The 22014-nt window shown below is 41.9% G+C and overlaps 3 protein-coding genes, 2 long non-coding RNA genes and 2 other non-coding genes across 11 annotated transcripts in view; 3 read left to right on the plus strand and 4 right to left on the minus strand.

The window, feature by feature from the left end:
- Positions 1-5919, minus strand: part of LOC6535187 (zinc finger protein 768) — a 27837-nt gene extending 21918 nt beyond the window's left edge. For 2 of the 5 annotated variants that reach the window (XM_039374888.2, XM_039374885.2), the window contains exon 1: positions 4475-5917. The gene's annotated coding sequence lies outside the window, so the exon portion shown is untranslated. Of the gene's footprint in view, positions 1-4474 lie in introns of all 5 variants that reach the window. The other 3 variants (XM_039374886.2, XM_002095813.4, XM_039374887.2) reach the window with 3 other exon arrangements.
- Positions 5920-9108: 3189 nt separating this feature from the next.
- LOC120321623 lies at positions 9109-9601 on the minus strand. Its single transcript, XM_039374890.2, has one exon. It carries the CDS (start codon positions 9599-9601, stop codon positions 9296-9298), a length of 306 nt encoding a protein of 101 aa, XP_039230824.1. The 3' UTR covers positions 9109-9295.
- Positions 9602-9724: 123 nt separating this feature from the next.
- Positions 9725-10744, plus strand: LOC6535188. The gene has a single exon (XM_002095814.4). It carries the CDS (start codon positions 9725-9727, stop codon positions 10322-10324), a length of 600 nt encoding a protein of 199 aa, XP_002095850.1. The 3' UTR covers positions 10325-10744.
- A 2766-nt stretch (positions 10745-13510) lies between these two features.
- On the minus strand, positions 13511-14410 carry LOC120321625. The gene is made up of 2 exons (XR_005561344.2): positions 13839-14410; positions 13511-13783 (listed from the first exon to the last, which is right to left on the minus strand). It is a non-coding gene; the product is annotated as an uncharacterized LOC120321625 (long non-coding RNA).
- On the plus strand, positions 14083-17468 carry LOC120321624. Its single transcript, XR_005561343.1, has 3 exons — positions 14083-16740; positions 16805-16943; positions 17289-17468. It is a non-coding gene; the product is annotated as an uncharacterized LOC120321624 (long non-coding RNA).
- Trnal-cag lies at positions 16081-16163 on the plus strand. Its single transcript has one exon. It is a non-coding gene; the product is annotated as a tRNA-Leu (tRNA).
- A 2372-nt stretch (positions 17469-19840) lies between the features above and the next one.
- On the minus strand, positions 19841-19912 carry Trnae-cuc. Its single transcript has one exon. It is a non-coding gene; the product is annotated as a tRNA-Glu (tRNA).
- Between the last annotated feature and the right edge of the window lie 2102 nt (positions 19913-22014).

The raw sequence follows: 22014 nt of genomic DNA on the forward strand, positions 1-22014 counted from the left end.
TACCAAAATAAAACTACCCTAAGTTAGCACAAGAAAAGTGTACTATACATTTCAAAATAATATTCTTAATTAATTAATTCTTAATTATAATAATCTTTAATAGAGTCTTTTTAAATAAAACTTAATTCAGTTATAACCCGTGAAAGTTCTTCCCAGTGTATGAGGCATTTCCTTGAACACGGTTTCCCTTAATACCCCTTCCACTGCCACTTCTACTCCCAAGGCGTAAACACTTTCAGATGTTGTGCCAAAAATAACGTGGAGAACAAAATGTGTTTTGACATAGTTTCTCGGCTGCACAGGGTGCGGGGCGTCAACTGCCAACTTTTAAGGGTCATTTTGGGGAGTGTGTCAAATTTAAAGTGAACTAGGAATGTTTTGTATTTTTTTGAGCCTGTAATATTTCCTTCTACCTTCCAAGTAAAAGGCTCTATGAATATATTTTTGTTTTCCCAGTCACTGCCGCCTGGAAACTCTATAGCCTTTCTTAATAAGCTTTATCGCCTTTTCTACCTTGTTTGCCTTCCTTAAAAGTAAAAACTGCGGCATACGACTTTGAGTCTTCCCTTTGTTTATTTTTTCCACGCAGTTTACCGGCGGAAAAGTTTTTTTAGGCAAAAATAGTTGGACTTTATATTCATATTTGTGGGAAAAAGTTACATCGCAAGAGGCTAAAATTTTAATGCTATAGCATGTTTCAAATGGTTTGACTGCCTTTCCAACGCCCTCGCAACGTCCCTCTAGGCGGCAGTCTGCAAACTTACGAGTGTTGGGGCTGGGTTGGATTGGTTAGAGTCTGGCTGCATTTTCCCCGTTTTTCTGTAGTCGGGAAGAAGAAGAGTATTTCTGTGCGAGCACTCGAAATTTCAGAGAAACAGTGAAAAAGACAAAAGTGTGACCAGGGGGGAAATGTGAGGGCGGCTAGACTGCAATCACAATGCATGTGCAATTGCTAAAAGCAAGTTTTTGTTTTATTCAACGCGCTTCAGGGACTATGAATACATGAAAGGATTTTCATTTTTTGACAGCACATTATTATAAGAACACTTTTGCCTGTCTTGGTGTGGTGATAACTAAATCATCAATTGAGATTTAAAATCTGCATTTACGTAACTCGCTTGACTGTCTTACAATAAGAGTGTTATGGCTTCGACCTGATACCAGTTGTTTAAGGGCTCATTTAATCCATTCTTTTCTCAGCCATTGAAACCATCCGAACTTCGCTTTAAACCTTCCACCTCCGAACCTTTGTACGATGGCGAAATGTTTATTGCATGGCAACTAACGACAGCAACGCCATGTGAATAATGGCAGCCCCTATTCCACTCCAATCCCATTTTTGTCCACCCTGCCCGAAAACCCCAAAGTCAACCCCATTCCCTGTCACCCGTCCAGAGAAACGCGACCGGACGATCTCAGTACGGGCGTATGAAAATGTTACGCATACGCCCCGTGCTGCCTCGCGATAGGCTGTTGACATGCAGTGGCCAACCCTGGACCCCGCCATATTTTGTGTTGTTTATTTTAAATAAAATAAGGAAAACAGGAAATAAGTTTTTTCATCTTTTGTTGTTTATCCTGAGAGTGTGTTCGTGGGCGTGGTTGGAGGAGCTAGTAGAGAGTGCCTGATTTTTATCAACGCCGAACCTCGTTATAAATCCTTCTCTTCATTCAATCAATGGTTCCCCTACTCGTGCTCCCCACAGCATGTGAGGAACTCATTGCTCTAGGTACTGAATACTCCAAAAGCTTCTCAGAAACCAAATGTCTCGACCGGTCCATACACATTGGAACTCGGTGCTAAGAAGATACATATAATTCTCGGATGCCACCAAACTTCCGGCCCAGTTGCTCTGAGTGAATGAATACGACCATCTTTTTATTAAGCCATCTATGTATCTGAGAATCTATGTATATAGGCACCCACTCTACCACCCACTCAAGGCCGTCGAAAGCCCTCCATCGCAATTATGTAGGGAGGCACCCAACCATCCACTCCGCTCATGGGAGCTCTCAACTGCTGTCCTCCCCTTGGAATTTGCCACCAATATAGCCGTTCTAGTTGCTGCCTTTCACGACTTTCACTAGCGTGGCAGCTGAGGCTGATTCGCATGGATGTCAAGCGGAATGTTTGTTTTGAATATTCATGAAGCGCTCTTGAATAAGTTGAGGAAATAATTAGAGCTGGCTGAAATGGACCGAACGTTTTTACCGATGCACGTGAAGGACTCACGTGTGACAGGATTATAAGTACATAAATCAGGTCGAACCTAGAAGACTCGTCATCACTTTGTTTTAGGGGGCCGAGGCAACCTTCGACAGCGCGAAAAAACACCGACTTTCAATTAATTCTGATGTTATAAACAAAATCCAGAGCTGCCACCGCCACCGCCTCTGCCCCCCGTAATGATATGTCACGTTTGCTCTAGACTCTAGAAACTACATTCAATGACATGGCAAAAAACGCGCAAAGACAGAAAAATATACGCAGCAGCTGCAATAAAATTAAGTGAAATGGCATGAAAAAGAATGCAACCAAAAAGTGCAATTTGCGCGCGGTTCAGCGGGTTTGGTGGGTGGTAGGTTGGTTGAGTCGCTTCGGATGGGGTCTTTTGGGCGACTCCACTGTTGCCAACTGCAAGAGCAGCACCAATTTGGAAAAGGGGAAAAAAATTCGCAAATGTAAATTAAACTTGTCATTAATGACATGGCCCACACGTAAAGCTGCAGGTACAGCAACAAATCCAGATTCCCAGGGATAGAGAGCGAAAATATTATTATGCTCTTTTCGGCGACGCATCGTCAGCTTCAGCACATTAAAACTGCAGCAACTTGCTAGTGGAGAAGAGACGGGCGTAGATAGCGGGGTGGTGAATGGCAGACGCAGACACTCTCCGTCCCTTTTGCACATCCTCGTGCGGAAGGACTCTCGGCAACTGACCGTTCGGCCGGACAACCCCTTTCGAGGGTTCCCCATCAACACCCCCAACATCACCCCCATCGCACACTTCCTTCCCACGCCTCGGCCGCAGCTTTTGCCGCGGTCTCTGCGAATGCTGCTTGCCTGCCATTTTCCGTTAAAAATGTGTGGAGTCAACTGTACTTCAACAGCCATATACTCATACACACACATATGTACATACATACATATGTACGAGCGTTTTTATATACGAATTTTATTTCAATTCATTTAAAATACGTGTAATGGTTGCTTTTTTGCTGCTGCTGCTGCTGCTGCTAGCGCTCATCCTTTCGACCTTTGTATTTCGATTGCCAATGGCCACCCATCACCACCCCCGCCAGCTTTTAATGGACTGCGGGGTGGGCGGAGATGGAGCTGTATCGCTTCCGTCGCACATTTTTTTAATAATTAATTTTTTGCGCGTAACTGAAATTTGCATGTAGATGAGCACGCAAAGCTGTATATATACATATGTATGCATACTGTACATAGACCTCATATAGATACAAACATAAGCATATGTATGTACTGGGCACCAATAAAGATGCGCCTGTAGGGCTTGTCACAAAGGACCTCTTATATTAATTTTTGGAAGTTTTCTATTATGGATCAAATATTTTCGTAATGTATATCTCAGAACTATATATTGTTGAATTCGCAGTAAAATAGCTAAACGAAATCATTAAACCCGTACTCGTAGAGTAAAAGGGTGTACTATATTCGTGGAAAGTATGTAACACGCAGAAGGAAGCGTTTCCGACCATATAAAGTATTATATTCTTGATTAGGATCAATAGCCGAGTCGATCTGGCCATGTCCATCTCTCTTTCCGTCCGTTTGAACGTCGAGATCTCAGGAAATAAAAAAGCTAGAAAGTTGATATTAAGCAGTCTTGAGAATTTCTATCGATTTGCAAAAAAACATTTTGTTACGTCCACTCTAACGCTCACAAACCGCCCAAAACTGCCACGCCCAAACTTTTACAAAATGTTTTTATATTTTTAGTTTTTACATTAATCTTGCAAATTTCTCTAGAATAGTGAAAAATCTATTTACCATGCCTGCTCTAACGCCCACAAACCGCCAAGAACTTTTCTTTTTGTTTTGAAGAAGGATTTACTTCTTGGCCAATCCCAATCCAGAATATCTAAATACGACCAAAAAATAAATAAAATATTCTTGTGCGCACACAGAAAAATAGGGCTTTGGCTCTACATTGTGTACATATATCAAAAATAAAACGAGTCTGTACGATTTAAATATAAATGTATACATTAGAAAATATTGCTACATGACTTTGTCCTTACATAAATAAAATCTCAAACTTTCCAACTTTCACTTGGACGTTTAATACTCGAAATGTAAGGCTACGATTTTTTTCATCTCAAAAGTTGATATGGTTCGTTAAATTTGCTAAAGCATGCTTTGGCCGGAATTTGCAATTATAGTGTTTTTTATGGTAATAACTAGGGAAATTTAGGCTTTAGAGGATGGGATTTAAAATGTACTCACCAAATTGACATGCAAAGTGACTCCCCTCGAAGGTTTTCTTTTGGGTGTGTGGGAATTGTTAGCTTAAACCAGAAATACTCCTTCCCTATACTTTTAAGATCGTCAAAAACTTGTGTTTTATTTTTATAGTAGTATAATTTGATGTTTAGCCTAGATCGTTCCTCCCATCTGAATGGAATTTTATTTGGTTTTTGTATATCGTTTTCTCACTACTAGTGTTAGGTTAATTTCTTGTAAGTACGAAATGCTCTCGAAAACGGATTTTTTATGCCTTTAGATCATAATCATACTTGACTTTTGCCACGATATGAACAATTTTAGATAATTTGTATATGGATATATATTGATATTGTATAGAGATGTTCTTCGATCCGATTTATATTCTCCTCGGTACAACGTGAGCTTCTAGCACTGACACGTTCGACACACACATACACAAATGTACACTTGTGATTGCGCAACTTTGGCACAAAACTGTTTCTACAGTTTGTTGCTCTTTACTTGCGAAATGGTTTTCGCCGCTTCCTTTTTTGAATGCTTCACCTCTTAAAGTTAACAAAGTGTTATTCAGCTCGATTATTCAAACTTTTTCAGAACATTTTCTCGACCGCTTTTTTGACGAACACAAAATTTAAGGACTAAGGCGAATATGTAAATAAGCAAACGCAAGAGTTCAATTTGTTAAACGACAAATGTTTTTGACTTTATATTTATTTCCGTTATGTTTTAGTTACTGTTTTGCTTTTTTCCCGTTAAAAACACACAAAATAAATTTAACAAATTTTGGCTATTTCCGTTTTTGTATTTATTTTTTGTTTGCTTGGCTTTTGATTTTGAATTTCAGTTTTCACTTTTGCTGTTACATTTTCCTTTACTTTTTCTGTTGCTGTTTGTTTCGTTGCTCTATTTTCTATTTGTTATCCTGTTATCGAATTTAGTTATCGGTTGTATATGTTGAATTCTGCTATTGGTTTGGTTTGGAGGCGGGTTGTAAGGCTATTTCTGGTTGTGGTTGTGATTCTGCTTCGATTGGTTTTGTGATGGCTTGGGTTGCTATTTTCGTTTGTTTCGGCTGCTTTGTTCTTCTGCTGTTTCTGTTTCTTGTTGGGTTTTGTTGGCTATTTCGTGTGTCTATTTTCGTTTGTTTGCATTGATTTGTTTGCCTGGTTAGTTGGCTGTTTCCTTTTGGTTGAGTTATTCGTTATTTGTTGCGCTTTGATTTATTTCTCGGTTTATTTCGTTTAATTAGTTTCTTTATTATGGTTACAGTTTTCTATATTATTTACTTTAGTCGTATTATTTGTTCTATTTATTTTTTTGAATTTGAAGTTGTTATCGGTTGGTTGGTTGTTGGTGTTGTTGTCTTAGTTGCAGTGGTTGTAATTGTTGCTGTTGTTGTTGTTGTTGTTGTTGCGGCGTTTGTTGTTGTTGTATTCCAAATTTTGTTGTGAATTTTGTTTGTTAAATTTTGAGAAACTAACTAAAAATCACTTTTTGTTTTTTCATACAACTGAAAGAAAACTTTATTTTGTTGTACTATTTTCTTTTGTTGTTGTTGCTTAAATTTTTTGTCGTAGAATTGCGGGAGTGAAACTATATTCAAATCATTTAGTTATTTTTTAATAAGAATGTTTGAAATAAAAAGTTAACTGATGGCAAATAATTTGTTATCGTTGTCGTTTTATTTTTATTAGGTTTGTATTATAATATGCTCTGATCTTCGTTCCTTTCGTTTTGTATTAGGCTGACATTATTATAGTGGTTATATTATTATTTGTTAAACAAAACAATATTTCAGTAAGTATCAACAACGTTTTAACGTAATGTTTAAAAATGTTCCAAACAGTCAAAAAGCACCTGCAAATAGAAAGTACGTTCGATTGATTAGTAACCATATGAGAAAAGCATACCAGCAGTTTTTGGATCCCATCGACTTTTATCTTTGAAAGTGGTATCCGAAAACTGCCAACGACTTATAAAAGCTAAAGATATAGTTATAGAAATATTAGTTTATCGTGCCTCCAGGTTCTTGGCTCTGGGATGCCTTCTCTGAGTGTTTCCCAAACACAATCAACACATGGTTTAGATACCCCACACTCTCACCTAAAAACTAATCTATTTACACATACAAACACCAACACACCCACTGCTCCTCTTTTTCTAACCCTAGGTACCATTGTTTTGTATAGAAGCACGCATTGTCTAAACACCGGGTAGGACCTCAAAGAGAGCCGCTCGGAGAGAGCTGGAGAGAGGGCGCAGGGACAGCGCCGGAGAGCTGAAAACACTTAAAATCTAAACGACCAACTAAATTTTCAAGTTCAAAACGCCGCCAGACGATTAAATCGGGATGCAACAAAGCCAACCCCATCGAACTAAGCAAAACTGGCAACTGCGATACGATCTAATTAATACAACAACAGCCGAGAGAGCTGCGGCAACGCCAGGCCAGGCCAGCTAAATAAAAGTTATACGACAGCGACTGCACAGTGTGTGGGGCAGATTAATGGGTAGCGATACCAGCCCACACAAGTATATAGAGATCGCTATTTGCCATGAAGCACTATGGATGGTAAGTGGTTCGACTGCCGGCACCGCCAATTCCACCCGCTAAACACTGAATAGTTGAACAGAAATAGTTGAACCGCATCACGGAAAGACAATATCGGCAGATGCGGGCAGCTTGCGAGTTCTGCTTTAAGGCTCCGCAAACTAACGGGTGTATAAATGGGTGTTGCAGCGCTTTTGGCAGATAACTGCAACTTTCCAGAAGCAAAAACAAACTCCAGCATGCAATTTTGATTGCTTTAGCATATTCACTTCAGATAAAGCTTTCCGCACACTAGATCTCACAGAACCACAAGCAGCTTAGACTACCAATCTTCGCAAACCCCGAAAAACGTGTACAGTCAATTTTTCGTAGCTCGAAGCACTATATGTGACGAAAGAAGTTTAAGTCATAGAGCCTTCGGGTTGAGTTCTTTTTAACAATTTAGGGTGTAGAAAGTAGGAGCCTCTACAGGGCGAATAAAAGCCGATTTCTAATTCGAGGAAGTAAGGAGCGACCCTTCACCCAAAACGCAACAGATTCACTCAGAAACCCAGAGCCAGAACAGAAGCACGGGAAATACGATTTCTTTGGGCGCGCAAAAATGCTGGAAATTCGCGCGAACACTCCAAGAGCCGCAGAGCTCCGCGAAACGCACCGAAAACGGCCAAAAAGATGAATATGTGCAAAAATCTTTTGCATACGCTCAAGAACCCATGAAAGCAGTGATGGCCAAGTCGCAGTCGCAGTCGCGGTCGCGGCTGGCGTCGGCAGCATCAGGAGCCGCGAGAGCTGAGAGAGTCGAAAAGAAACTGAATAAACCTGACGACGGGCCGGGAGGGTGTCGGTTGGCGCACAAAGCTTTTTACGGACTCTCGCTCGGACAACAACAGCATTGCGAAAATCGACCGAAGCGAGCGCAAAAAGACGACGAGAACGAGAACTGCGCCCCATCCCATGAAACACCACCATTCCACACCCCCACCCACCAGGGAGTAGCCCTGTGAGAGAAGCAAGTGCTGCGAGAGCGCTACCACTACTCAAGACTCTGCTCGTGTGTGTGTGAGAGACAGATATAGATAGAAACGGGTAGAGGAGGCAAAGCAAACAATAAAAAGCATCCAAAGCGTCGGCAAAGAGTTTGCAAAAAGTAACTTAACAGGGAGGCGTGTGTGGATCTGGATGTGTATGTGGATATGGATGTGGTGTATCTACATCTGAGTGCACAGACACTCGTGTCTCGCGACTTACATGAGCCCCGCGGTAGACGCTCGCGTCGCTGCGACTGCGGCCTTGCGTCGCGTGCCTTTGCAGCTGAGGTTTTGTTGCCCCTTTCTGAGTTTCCGTAGGGGTATGCCAGGCCGTGGGTGGGAAAGGGACGCGTCTTGCCCCTTGGGGGCTTGGCCTAACCCTCCCCCTACACGGAACCCTAGGCTAGCAGGCTGGTGATGTGGTTGCTTTTGGTGGCATCGCGAGAAAGTGTTACGATTTGAAAACTAACCGAGCTTAGAAGTGGGTAAATCAGTCGCAGCCACCAGCATCGGTAGAGGAGGCAAGGCTTTGACGGGCCAACTTTAAGTCCGGAACTTAAAGCCTTACCAGCGGATTCTGTGAAACGTACCGCCCCTTGCTAACTACTCAAAAGGTTTTATTCTCATTCAAACACATTTAACAGGTTTTCTAATCTTCGATAAAAGATTGTAAAGCAGTAAAGTTTAAAGTAGACATTTGCGACCGTAAATATGCAGTAAATACATTTTCGCTCATACATACAATCACCTAAAACATTTTAGAATTATCATCCTGACAATTGGAGCTTTGTCCAAAGCAAGCTACAAAATTTTAAAGAAAATTAGGCAGGAACTTTAGTGCGAAGCCTGTGAATATAAGATTCGATAGTTATTGACTTATAAAAATTCAATCGTATTTCACGCGGCTTCGCCTATTACTCAATGGTAACATATGCTATTGCTATATATAAACTTATCTCCATCGACTGCGCTGGCTTAATCAGCCGCCGTTGTTTTTGCGCTTGGTAATGGGGGGCTCCGTCCTATCCGGTACTATCAGTAGAAAAACAAAAGTGTTCACTTATAATTATTTATTAAAAACAAAATGATAATGCCAATTGAATCGCAGTAAGACAACAAAGGTCGCGGCAAACGAATGCATTGGCTGGAATGGATGTATGGAACTTGGATCGCAACAGTCCCTCTGATCAATTTTAGTTTAACGGGAAATTTTTGACAAAACCCACACCACTTGGTGGTTAACTAGTTATCGTAGTCATTCCTCTTCTTGAAACCTTTCTGATTAGCGATGTCCCTGTACATACCATCCACCATTTTAATTATGTTTTGTTGGTGCTTCATAATGTCTTGAACTTCTTGCTGGATAGCTACGTTGTACGGCTCTCTGAGGTCAATCGAGCTATCGACTTCCGTAAGGCCGGGGGACGTCTTTCCCCGGCACACGACATAGCTTGGCTTCCCGCGAAGACTTACCCCAGCTACCTCAGAGACTTTCTTCGTGCAATTGTTGTGCGAGGACCCAAACATGTCAGATTTAGATTTACTCATCGTGTTTCTCAACGGATTTGCTACACTGTATTTAAATGAGACGTTTACTTGACACCTCAGGGAGCTAGAACTTTGAATTATACAGAAAAACACGAAACACTGTTCCAGTCAACTAGTCCCGCTATGAGAGCCTCTTTTCTGATTAGTCGAAAGCAGCCCTGGATGGGGCAGCTGCTGCTCATGGCCAGGAACAAGGCCCTGACGCTCCTGCTAAAGCTATATAGGCGGACTCCCATCTTCAGACCGCGACACCTGCCAGGAAGGAATCGAACCCAGAGTGGTGGACTTATCCGCGATAGAACCATCTTGCCCTCTGCCAAAAACACGAATCTTTCCTGTCGTTTTTCCCAACTAACTATGTTTGGCGGACTCGTGCATCTGGATGTGCTAAGAGAGGACGACTTCCTCAATGAGGACAGCGATGTGGAATTGGAAGCGGACGGAGAAATTCTTCTGGACATGCACAGTCGGCGGAGACAGGGTAACTTCGAGTTGGCTCTAATGGCGGGTGGACAACTGGACGTGGATTCCGAGGAAGACGAGGAATACGACGAGTGGGACTGCGAAGGATGTGTGCGGTACGTGAAGTACGGGGAGTGCGAGGGGGGGAGTGATCTCGTGCTTGAACGGATCGGGCAGAATCTGGAACATCTTGCAGATGCCTACAAGTCTTTCCACAAAGTATTTCCACAATGCGAAGCAACCTCCCCATCCAAGCCGTGAAGCGTGGCAACGCCGCAATGCCAACAATAGGTACTCTCGTTTGGCGCCAATACTAACGACAACAATGTAAAACACTAGAGCACTCTGGGAGAGGGCACGTCAAGTGCAGAGAGAGAGTCCGAACTCGAGTCGGAAAGGGGGTAGGGGAGCCAGGGCGGTCGGAGAGTGTGCACAAAAAAATTTGCCGGCAGCTTAGTTTTTTTACCGGTGCAAAAAGTCGAATGCGAGCGAACGCTAAAAGCTTCCACTCTCCCTCCGATTTAGATTGAGATTCCGAATCAAATTCACGTTGCCGTTCGCACTCAGATTCCGATTTCCAGTTCGACCTCCCCCCCCGGCACTACGGTACCTCATTAGCGTCATCACCATCGCCAAGTCACACACGGCGTATACATAATCCAAATAAAAAGCAAACATGAATAGTTGTTGCTCCGGCAACTGGCTTTTGTTATTTAAGGTATATGTTTCGCAGGGTTCCACGTCGGGGCAATGGAAGAGGATCCGTCCACACCCGTGTTTTTGTTTTCCTCCTTCTGGAACTGACCGAAATATTGCCACGGCAACAGCTCTCTGTTTTGCGGCCTATATGGCGATAAGGCGCCCTTTTCGCCCCAACCCGTTGTGATATGCTCTAATCTTATCGCGAGCGCATAGCGAACTCTTTTCATGGAGCACTCGCCAGTGCGAATTCTGTTCGCCTTTTGCCAAAGTAGTTAGCTCAAATATTAGGTCACACAAAAAGCCGGTTTCTGTTGTATTCGGCTGTTCTTGTTGTTGGAGCTGTTTTTTTTATGTGTGTGTGTGTGGGGGGGGGTTGCATATGTGGGTGAGTTTCGTTCGTGTGTGAGCTGGCAAGCCGGTTTCGTTTTTTTGTGACTTTGTCGACTTTGGCTATGTAAATTTGTGCCGGCCCGCTCCCCTCGAAGCATATGCCCCCAGTATCAACAGAAAGAGCAACAAGAGAAATAGAACCCGATAAAGACAAATTTGGCAGGCAGACCAGACTATGGGGTTTCCCTCATGGCCTTTTAAATTAGCATTATCAAGCATTATGTACATAGTATCATTACATATGCAGTATTTGATCAATCCAAAATACTTTCTTAATTACACATAATTGTAAAAATCGATAAATAAAATAAAATATAATTGTTGACAAAAATTTAATATAATGTAGGGTTTGAGACTATTCTAGGAAAGTCCTTAAATCCTATGGTGACAGACATTAAAGCATGTTAAGAGTACTATTTTCAAGAGAATTTATTTAAATGTATTCAGTAGCAAGTTGCGGTAAAGTATTATTTTATTTAAAGCTTACTTTTGTCTAATTTAAAAGTTTTGAATATAACAAAAATGCCAGTTGACATTTTGTTCTGTGATCCTAATCAGATCTCCTTACAAAGGGCTCGATTAGCATGGGCAGGAATTTAATAAAACCCGGATGAGGATGTGGACACATGGACGCGTGATTACCATTTTTGTAATTTGCAGTGAAATGCCTTTTAATTTGATGGGAAAACATAAACGAGTTGGCCCCAAAAAGCTCTCACAGAAGCTCCGTTCGGACGTAGGCTGCCCCGGGATAAAAGCCAGTGCCACACAACGCCACCCACCAACACCCACAGTTTGGGGCAGTGGATGGCTCTCATCAGGATATGCAGATAACTGTAAATAACCGATTATATGCACATATATTTCCTCACCTATGTACCGCACACATTCTTATGTATGCAAGTATGTATATCACGGCACATATGTACAGGGCAGAGTTTAAGCTCGTTGTCGCTGTAGTTGTTGTTGCTTAATTTACAGCCTTATGTCACTTTTTGGTGCATTACACTTTTTCATTATCGCGCAGCAGCACCCAAAAACAGAGAGAGCAATAGGGAGCGACGACCACTCGCACCCTCTCGCTCTCGCCGCTTCGACTGGCTATGCCCACCTCGCTCCACCAGAGTCCGTGGAAAAGTGAATAAGGAGCGGAGCACACATCAAAGGGAAATGAGTTTTCATTTAGTCCCACACAAAAGCGGAAATGAATCGAAATAAATAAATAAATTGCACCTGTCCCAACCCAACGCGCCCCGCGTCCCCTGCATTACATATGACCCCCGTCCCCACATACCCCCCATTCACGCACCCTTGATTTGCTCATCTACGGGTTGGAAGTTTGCGCATGCTCAAGGGAGAGAGAGAGAGGGAGGAAGGGAGAGAGCGTCAATGTCGCGAGAATGCAGCGTCAATCGGCTGTCTCGCTCTGGCGTGGCGTGCATTCAACCCGGTAACGCACCTGAGTAGGCCCCATCACCCAGTGCTGCCCACTGCCTCCCCTCGAGTCGCTTGCATTCTCGCGACCCATCCCTGTTTGCCTTCTCGTCCTTGTGGTCTTCTTGCGACGGAAAACCGAACAGATCGCGCTTCTTGTTTGTTTTTCCCGGCGACGGGCCCCCGTTTTCGTCCACAAGCCCTCCGTTTTGTTTTGCTTTAGCCTTATCAAAGTTTGGCGCTCTTTTTAGCTGCCCCAGCCCCCACCGACACCTCGTTCCTTTCGCTTCGTGTGTCGTTTTGTATTTTGTTTAGGTTTTTGTTGTTTTGCCGTTTGGCCGTTTTTACTTTGACTTTCATTCAAGAACAGTCTTCGTCGCGTCGGGAGTCGCCTCTTCTTCACGCGACACAGAAACGATGCCCGATGCCACAGCTAGAAAATAGATCACAAAAGGGTTAACAAAACTCTTCGAGGTCGGGAACACAGACGAGCACGCACACAGTCCTAATGAAAATTAAAGCGAACCGAGGACTTTCAAAGCGTGCAGAGACTTCCTTTTAGCCTGTCGAGATTTAAAGATACTTTGTAGTTTTCGTAAGCTGTTGCGGCCTTTCTTTTCTGTAACTTGAAACCATTAACTGACTTATCTAGCTACTAAATAAGTATCACACTGATGTTTAAGTGTAATCATTTAAGGTAATTTTTATGAATAGGCCTCCTTTTTCTGATGAAAAATCGACCGTACTTCCAAAATTAGCTTTCTATTCGATAAATTCACTCTGGAAGTTACACATTTGATTACAAGTGTCTTGCGCTTTGTCAAAGTTAAAGACTAGTATGTTCCTTCGTATCGCATACCATGACTTAAATATTTGGTTTTGCACTTTAGTAATCCAAAAATAAAAGCGGACGGCAAACACTTCTCTTCAAGTCATTCCGAATTCTAAGAATAACTCGTAATCATTTTATTTTTGTCGAAAAAGCGAACAATATTTGTTTGTTTCGAACGCGAGAGCGGAGTTTTCTAAACTAATTTTGTTAATCAGATGTATCGGCCAGCGCAGCTAACTAGCAGCAAAAACAAAACCGCAAGCACCAGCCACAACAACAGCAACAACAGAGACAACGCCGACGCCGACAATAGGCGGGCAGTGGGCGATGGGCGGTGGAGGGGCACCCTCTACGGTTTAGGGCTGAAATCTGGGTAGTATTTGCATAATTTACATCAAAATACAACACACATCTCACTTCAGCGGAGCTGATGCTGCTCTCTGGGCTTTTGGAATGCTTGCAGGATGCGCTTAGATTTAGACAGGACATCCACTGGCGCGCAGAAACACACACACACACACTCACTCATGTTGAGGGGAATTTCCCTTTTGGCAGGAAATCAGGAGAATTTTCCAACACAGAACCAAGTGGTGAGCCAAAGTTGTAAAGTGCTACTAACTCAGGCAAAATAAAACTTATGCGACTAAACCGAAAATTTTGAATGTGTGTTGCTGTTGACAAAGCATTTTCGAAACTGATTTTGCCCCGACATGATGCACTGCCGCATTTGTCGCAGCCCAAGCAACAAAACTGCAGCCAGAAAAAACTCATTATGAGAGTCGTCGACACACTAGGCGCCAAGCCACAATAGGGCTGGAATGGTGAATGTGGTGGCTTGGAAGCTTGGCGTTTGGGGAACGGAAATCCAGAAACCGGGCTTGGGCAGCAAACGTTAATAATTAGCAACCCTATTAATGCGAATCGCGAGCACCACCCCCAGCTTATTTGTCACCGCCCAGTGGGTGTCGATTGAGTTTTGTGTGCTTCTCTCTTCGGGCGTTTTAATTTATTCGATTATTTTGATGTTTGCGCATCGTTATCAACATAATCAGCGACTACAGCCTACGTGGACTGCAGCTGCAGCAGCAGCAGCAGTGCATTAATGCATTCCATCCCCAATCCCCTTTTTTGCCCGCACCCTGTCCCCAGCCCCAGTGGGCCGGACAATTGTCCGGTGGATTTCGGGATGCCGATCTCATACCACGTCTTCGTCTGCCATTTCATTCGCTGCTCTGTTTTTTATTTATTTTTAGGTGCGTTTGCACACAAAAAGTGGATTCTTTTTCACTCGGCGCCAATCATTCACAGTTTGAACTGGATCTGAACTTAGCTCATCGCTGGAGATCATTTTTTCCACTGGCTAAACCGAGCCATACTGATCATTGATCTCCGATGGACATGTTCTAGTTATCATTCTACTCATAGGGTTGTAAGATTTATCCATACACAGATTAATCTAGCGAAGTTTTTTCACAAAGTACTATTTTGGAGCTGCTGTAATATATAATTGTATAAGAAAAGTCAAGAACAGTTAAAACTTAATTTTAGCGTGGCTGTATTTTGCCAATAAATGGCATATTTTTAAGGGACTTATCCCTGCAACCCGACCAATCTTCCATAAAAAAGATATTATAATAAAATTTTATATTTTTATATAATTTTTTTTATATTTTTTCAGCTGCAGTCACGCAGCCCCGCCTACCAACCAAAATGGAACCACAAGAGGGCGGGACATCTGCAGCCGCCCATCAGCAGCAACGCATTATATTCGCGCTCGTTGTTTTCTGCCGTATACAGCACTTTTATTTCGAATTTTTTCCATTTTATGCTATTTTATTGTCATGCTGCGTAGCCCAAACCAGTACGGCCCACTCCACAGACTCCCGTGAGTACGACTCCCATATATGGCTTGTAAATGAGCTGCGTCTGTGTAAGTGCGTGTGCTATGTACTCGGTTAAAAATTGGATATTAGTAAAAAGCTCATCGGAGGACTTTAGCCCTCGGTCTACCCGAAATCTAGTAGTACATAAATCGGGAGTACTTATGTATGTATTGCGATGCATGCCTACACAATTGAATGTGGCCGGGCTGATTGATCGGTGATGGGGAAAATTATAATTAGTTTTTGCTGTTTTGCCATTCCCAGTCACTTTGTTTTGCAATATATGATTAACGAGTTATCCAATCATTGCAGCTAAAATAATCCACAATTGTATTTGCAGTGTAGAGTCCTCGGGGTCCCGCATTAAGGACTAACAAATTCCGCTTATTGACTAATTGCAAATACGAAACTGGCTGATTGGCTGCATTTGAGCATCGGTTGGTTAGCGGTTCTGAATGGAATCCATTCCGTATTTAATAGCATAAAGCAAAGAATGCAGAGCCATAAGTTGGGGCCTGCTTGGTACTGAGAGTACAGTAGTACAGCGCTGACAACCATGTTGTTAGTGATTTATTTTGACTATTTTTCTGTACATTTTCTATTTTTCAAACAAGCGGTTCTCGAAAGCGAACTCTAAGGCAAGTATTTTTGAAAGTTATATCTATAAACATATAAGGGAATAAATTTGTGTTCCTCTGAAGATCACCTTCCATAGCTCCTTAAAAAGGGAGCGTTCGAGCTATGCATAATAGTCACTGGGATCTCCACACACAAGTGTCAGGATGGCCGAGTGGTCTAAGGCGCTGCGTTCAGGTCGCAGTCTACTCTGTAGGCGTGGGTTCGAATCCCACTTCTGACAAGAACTTTTTGGCATTGCGTGTTTTTATTTTTTCATGGTTAATGTATTTTCAACGAAATAATGCAATAAAAATACATTTTACGCCGTTATATGCTGCCCTTTATATACACGCATTTTGCCAGCACAGCAAAAAAGAGCCCACAGACCGAATTGATTTTCCAAATGTTTTTATTAAACAAACCAATTTCATCCCTTACAAAAACCCGGCAAGCTTCACATATGTGTTTTTCGAGCCTTCGTTTTTTAATGATGCGAATTCGATGTACGAAATTTTCATTAATACTCCGTCCGAGCACCTTCGCTGGACGGCATGGAGAAGTGGCTGGGCGAGTGCGACAGCGATAGCGAAAGCTGTAGGCTTAAATGCGTCATGTACAGGTCAGGCAGCGCCCGAGTGAAAGGGATGGCCGAGGACATGGTGGAGCATATGCAAGGACTTGTACATAGAACGGTTCGTGCACCCAGCTATATCGTATATAGACTCCAGTGTTTATTCAATGCTGTTTACGGCCACCGACGGACCCACACCCACATCCACATCCACACCCGCATCCTCAGCAGAACCTGACCGACCTTTGTATGGCGTTTTAATTCTTTTTTCAAAAATAATTGAATGTTATATTCAATTAATTTTTCGTTAGTCGCCAGCACCTATTGCCACTCCCAGCACTGCAGCTGCAGCCTGGCAGCGAAACCAATTGGCTGCAATCGCACTGCACCTCGATGAGCAGTGCCTGATAGCTAATGGATAATATGACCCCGTAATTGGATTATCGTTGAGTGAGTAACCCGCCAAATTTACTGTCCTTCTGTCTGGATAAATTTCAGTTAAGATACATAATATCCTAATAATTATTAACAAAGATGCGCTCCATCTAGAAAAGCAATTTTTTGGAAATTGCTTGTCTTACTTCTAATTCTCTATGGAAGACAGGAAAGGAAATTTAAATTTAATAGTCGAGTAACAGCGAATTCTAGATTTTATACATAATTCTTATTTTTGTCTTGCAAATTTCTCTGTTTTTGAAATGTGTAACAAGTAAAGGAAAACGTTTTCAAGCGTATGAAGTATATAATTCGTTGGTCTAAACTGTTTTTGTAGACAATCTTTTTATATCCTTTCAGGCCGTACGTCTTCTCGTGTAAACGTCGAGATCTCCGTAAGTAATAAATCTAGGAGCTTGAGAGTTAACTAGTAGACTTAAAATAAAATAAAAATGTACTATGTGTGCTTGTTCAAAAGGTATTCGCATTGAATATTTTTATGTCGGGTATAAATAAATTTGTTTCCGACCATATAGTACATACATATATCCTTATATAAATATAAAAATACATATACATGATATATATACGGATATAGGTATACATATACATATATCCGAATCGATCTGGCCATGTCCTTCTGTCCGTCCGTATGAACGTCGAGATCTCAGGAACTATAAAAGCTAGATTAAGCATGCAGACTCCTAAGACGCAGCGCAAGTTTCATTGACCCACGTTGCCATGCCCACTCCAACGCCCACAAACCGCCCAAAGCTGACACGCCCAAACCTTTTTAAAAATTCTTAGATATTTTTTCAGTAGTCTGTAAATTTCTATAGATTTTCTAAAAAACTTTTTGCTACGCCACCTTAACGCCCAGAAACCGCCCAAAACTGCCATTATTGAAAAATATTTATAAAAGGTACAAATCCTGCATACCTTAAAAAAAAATATTTACTTCCGAAGATTTATACAAAATTCTGTATCTTCACTAGACTCTTTACTGGTCTGGCCATGACCGTCTGTCTGACTGTCCTCATGAAAGTCGATATCCAAATTCTGAACATCCGTCTGCCCTGAGGATGTTTTTTTGCAATTGTTATCAGTATGCTAAAAATTATTTGGCCCACAAAGCTCTCGAAGCCAGGAAAAATATTAAAATTTCTTCTTGTACTCCGGATAAGTAATAGGTGTCCTGTAGTCGAGGAACTCGACATTAGCGTGCTCTCTTGTTTTATGTGTGTAGGGAACCCGAAACTGTTGCACAGGACTCCTGAGTCTATTTAATACTGTTTAGCAAAACAATTATAAATTCCATTAGATAGTAATAGTTATATTACCATCATTATATTTCAAAAGTCTATCCGAGAATAACCTGTAGAGAATTTGTTGAATAACATCCGTTAAAGATATGAAGATTAAAGGTATATATGTGCTGCCCACTTGACTTCCCTTTCCGTTTGGAATTAGAGCACTTCAAATGCAAGTGCCTGGGTTGGTTCGTTCTCTCATCTGAGATACCCCTTTGAGGGCGATAAAGGACTTTGCTCCACGTGCATGGATACAAACTTGGCTTACGAACTGCAGCAGGCTGGATTCTGCAGGAACAGCAAACAAAACAAAGGAAACAGTAGAGTGCATTTTAAATTTCGTTGCTATCGATTTTCGTTGCGGAAAAAAGGCAGCATGAGTGCTGTGTTTAAAGTAAGAGAGAGATAGATAGCCGGCATCCCCGTGTTGCCGTGGACATATGTACATGCGTCCACATCCCCACTTCAGCATGCATACATACATATATGGAGTAAACATAAAAAATGCAAATGTGCATGGACATAAAACCCACCCCATCGGCCACACTCTAGTCCTGTGCAGCGTCGATGCATCAGACCGAGGCCTGATCCACGGCCTGAGCCTCATCCTTAAATGCACCCAAAAGGGTTCGACCGACGAGAGCTCTTCCCGGTCAGGCATATGCTCCCCGGAGGAGACCACTTCCCCCGCCCTCCGAGAAGGCGGGGGGCCGGGAAAACGTCTAATAAAGTTGGAAGCCGGTTGTCAGCTGCATCCAACCACCCACTCTGTCGGATGTGGAGGCTTTGGGGTGGCGGGCGGATGGTGCATGTTGGATGGACCTTGTTCGATGTGTTGTTGGCAATTCAACCACACATAGACGATTGCCAATTTTGGATGCACGTCCCCTGGACGTGCATGAACACATCCTGCGTGCAATATCAGCAACAAGAGAATTGTGAATTTTTATAATATTGCAATGCCTTGCTTGCGGCAAAGTCCCCCTTAATTAAAATTGCAAATGAATGGGCATTTCGGTGCTAAAGCTTGCGGTCTGTCCTAAAGGAGTGCTCTTTCGGATTGCCGAGGCCTATTAGGTAAATACACGTGGCTGCGTCCGAAACCTTTTCTCTAGGCTCTCAGTTTACACACATTGATAAATCAATGCACTTCAAACGCAATTCGGGGGGAAGATCTGTACTGTCCAAAGCAATGAATGGAAACGGCAGAGCCCGTCAACAAGCCCACTCTTTAACTTCTGCTCATATCATAGCGCTTTCCATTACGGATGGACGTAAAGAGTTGGTGGTAACGCTCTTTCAGGTAATCATTCCTCAGATGACAGAAACCGGCAGGAATTCCCACGCAGGCAGCCTTTGGATGGACCAGCAGACAAGCGGCAGATGAATATGGATATGGAAACTCGAATAATAGAAGAAACGGACATTGATGCATCTATGGAATATTAATCAAAATAAGTTTCGGCAGTGTGCAGAATGGACCGAAAAGTTAATTACAGAGCTCTAATGTGAGTGCCACCACCATTAAAAAGTCTTCTCAAAACAAAAAAAACAATGGCAAACCAGCTAAACTACAATATAAAAAAATCTTTTAAGACTGACTTCCCATACCGGGAATTGAACCCGGGCCTCCCGGGTGAGAGCCGGGTATCCTAACCACTAGACAATATGGGATGCACAATTTTTTCGTGTAAACTAACAACATGTGGCACATTCAACTGTTCTTGTACTTTAAATAAAAATTCAGGCACAGGGAGACTCGTGCACATCGGATCGAATTCGGACGGTGTTAAACAAATAATTAAAAATACAAGCTTAAAACAGTACCGTAATTAAACTTATCATGCTGGAGAGAAGGTGGGAATGGCAGTATTCGAGGGACTTCTTATTTCGGCACATATATGTACACTTATGCACATATGTATTTTAACGCCGCATTATTTTTCTGCTCATGAAGTATGTATGCAAATGTAGCCCCTGGACTTGAACGCAACAACAATAAAGCCCGAGCGCAAATGCAAAGCAAATTGCAACGAAACACATGCGGAGTGGAAGTGGGTGACGATGTGGGTGTGGAATTTAGCTACAGATCGCCGTGCAGGGGTTGACTCTTTCAGGCGCTGACTGTGAGCCCCACTCGACATATTGAAGCATATTAATTAAAAACATTTTCATTTATTAAAAGAGCAGCACGGCGCTAATGGAAAGGTCGTCAGGTGTGAGGGCGAACGAACGTGTGGCATCTGAAAAGCTGCAGCCGTTTCAAAAGAAGATTACTGGCCATTTAATACATCATGGTTGGTCTTGTAACGTGTGGACAATATTTGCACACTTCTTAAAATATCTGACTTTAAATAAATGACTCTTCTTATTACGGCATAGGAAAATTGTATATTATATACATACATATTTTTATTAGATATGTATATGCATATATAAATACATATGTATGTATATGTGCATAATTATTAATATGTTTAGAAAAAGTAATAGGCTTGATACAATAAAAAGGATTTATTATACCTGTTACACGTAGAGTAAAAGGGTATACTAGATTCGTAGAAAATTATGTAACAAACAGAAGGAAGCGTTTCCGACCATATAAAGTATATATGTACATATATATTCTTGATCAGGATCAATAGCCGAGTCGATCTGGCCATGTCCGTCTGTCCGTCCGTCTGTCCGTTCGTATGCACGCTGAGATAACACGAACTACAAAAGCTAGAAAGTTGAGATTAGGCATACAGACTTCAGAGACATAGACGCAGCGCAAGTTTGTTGATTCATGTTGCCACGCCCACACTTTTGAATGTTTTGATATTTTTTCATTTTTGTATTAGTTTTGTAAATTTCTATCGATTTGCCAAAAAACTTTTTGTCACGCCCACTCTAAGGCCCACAAACCGCCAAGAACTGTCAGTGTTGAAATTCCTCCTTCGCACTTCTATTAGCTAAGTAACGGGTATCAGATAGTCTGGGAACTCGACTATAGCATTCCCTCTTGTTTTATTCTTAAAATGGTGCATATATCATTTGTAAACTACTGTTTATTACTTTTTTAAAAAAACTTAGTTACAGAAATTTGTTTATTAAAATCGGGTAGTATTAAGATTAATTAAAAAATAATAACTTGTTATAATTATCAAAAATTTATTCTTCATATATAAGAGTTTTTACATAAATAAAAAATTATATTATACTTAAAATAGTTTAATTACCATATTACATATGTAATAGGAGAACTTGAAAACAAACATTCGTTTATGCTTTCTCGATGATATACCCGATTTTCTTGACACCCAGATTTTTTTTAGTGTTTCAAGTCGGTAGCTTTCAGAGCTTCCAGCGATTTTCCTGCATACACCACAATGACAGCAGCTTGCTCCTGCTCATGGCCCATTAGATGCTGCTTCAGCATCTAACAAATTGGCCAACTACATCACAATGGATGCCGTGGCCATGATCGAACTGCAGCTAGTGGTCGCATGAGGTATGTGTGTAGGAACATAACATAAATTAAAATGATAATAGCGAAAACATACATTGCCACTTACTTTGTTGCTAAATGGGGTATAGGAGACGACTTTACTCTAATTGAAATACAACACAAGCCGCGGACCCAATTCCCCAACCCGCTGACCCGCAGAATTATCAGACTTTCCCGCAGAAGGCTGGTGTACTGGAGACGGCTTTTGGGCTGTCTTCTGGCAGGTGAACTTGTTTCTCTTTTGGCGCTGCGCTAACCAGACACCATTTATCATTACGGGACCGAA

The sequence above is a fragment of the Drosophila yakuba genome, chromosome 3L (genome assembly GCF_016746365.2).
Source record: "Drosophila yakuba strain Tai18E2 chromosome 3L, Prin_Dyak_Tai18E2_2.1, whole genome shotgun sequence".
NCBI classification, from domain to species: Eukaryota; Metazoa; Arthropoda; class Insecta; order Diptera; family Drosophilidae; genus Drosophila; species Drosophila yakuba.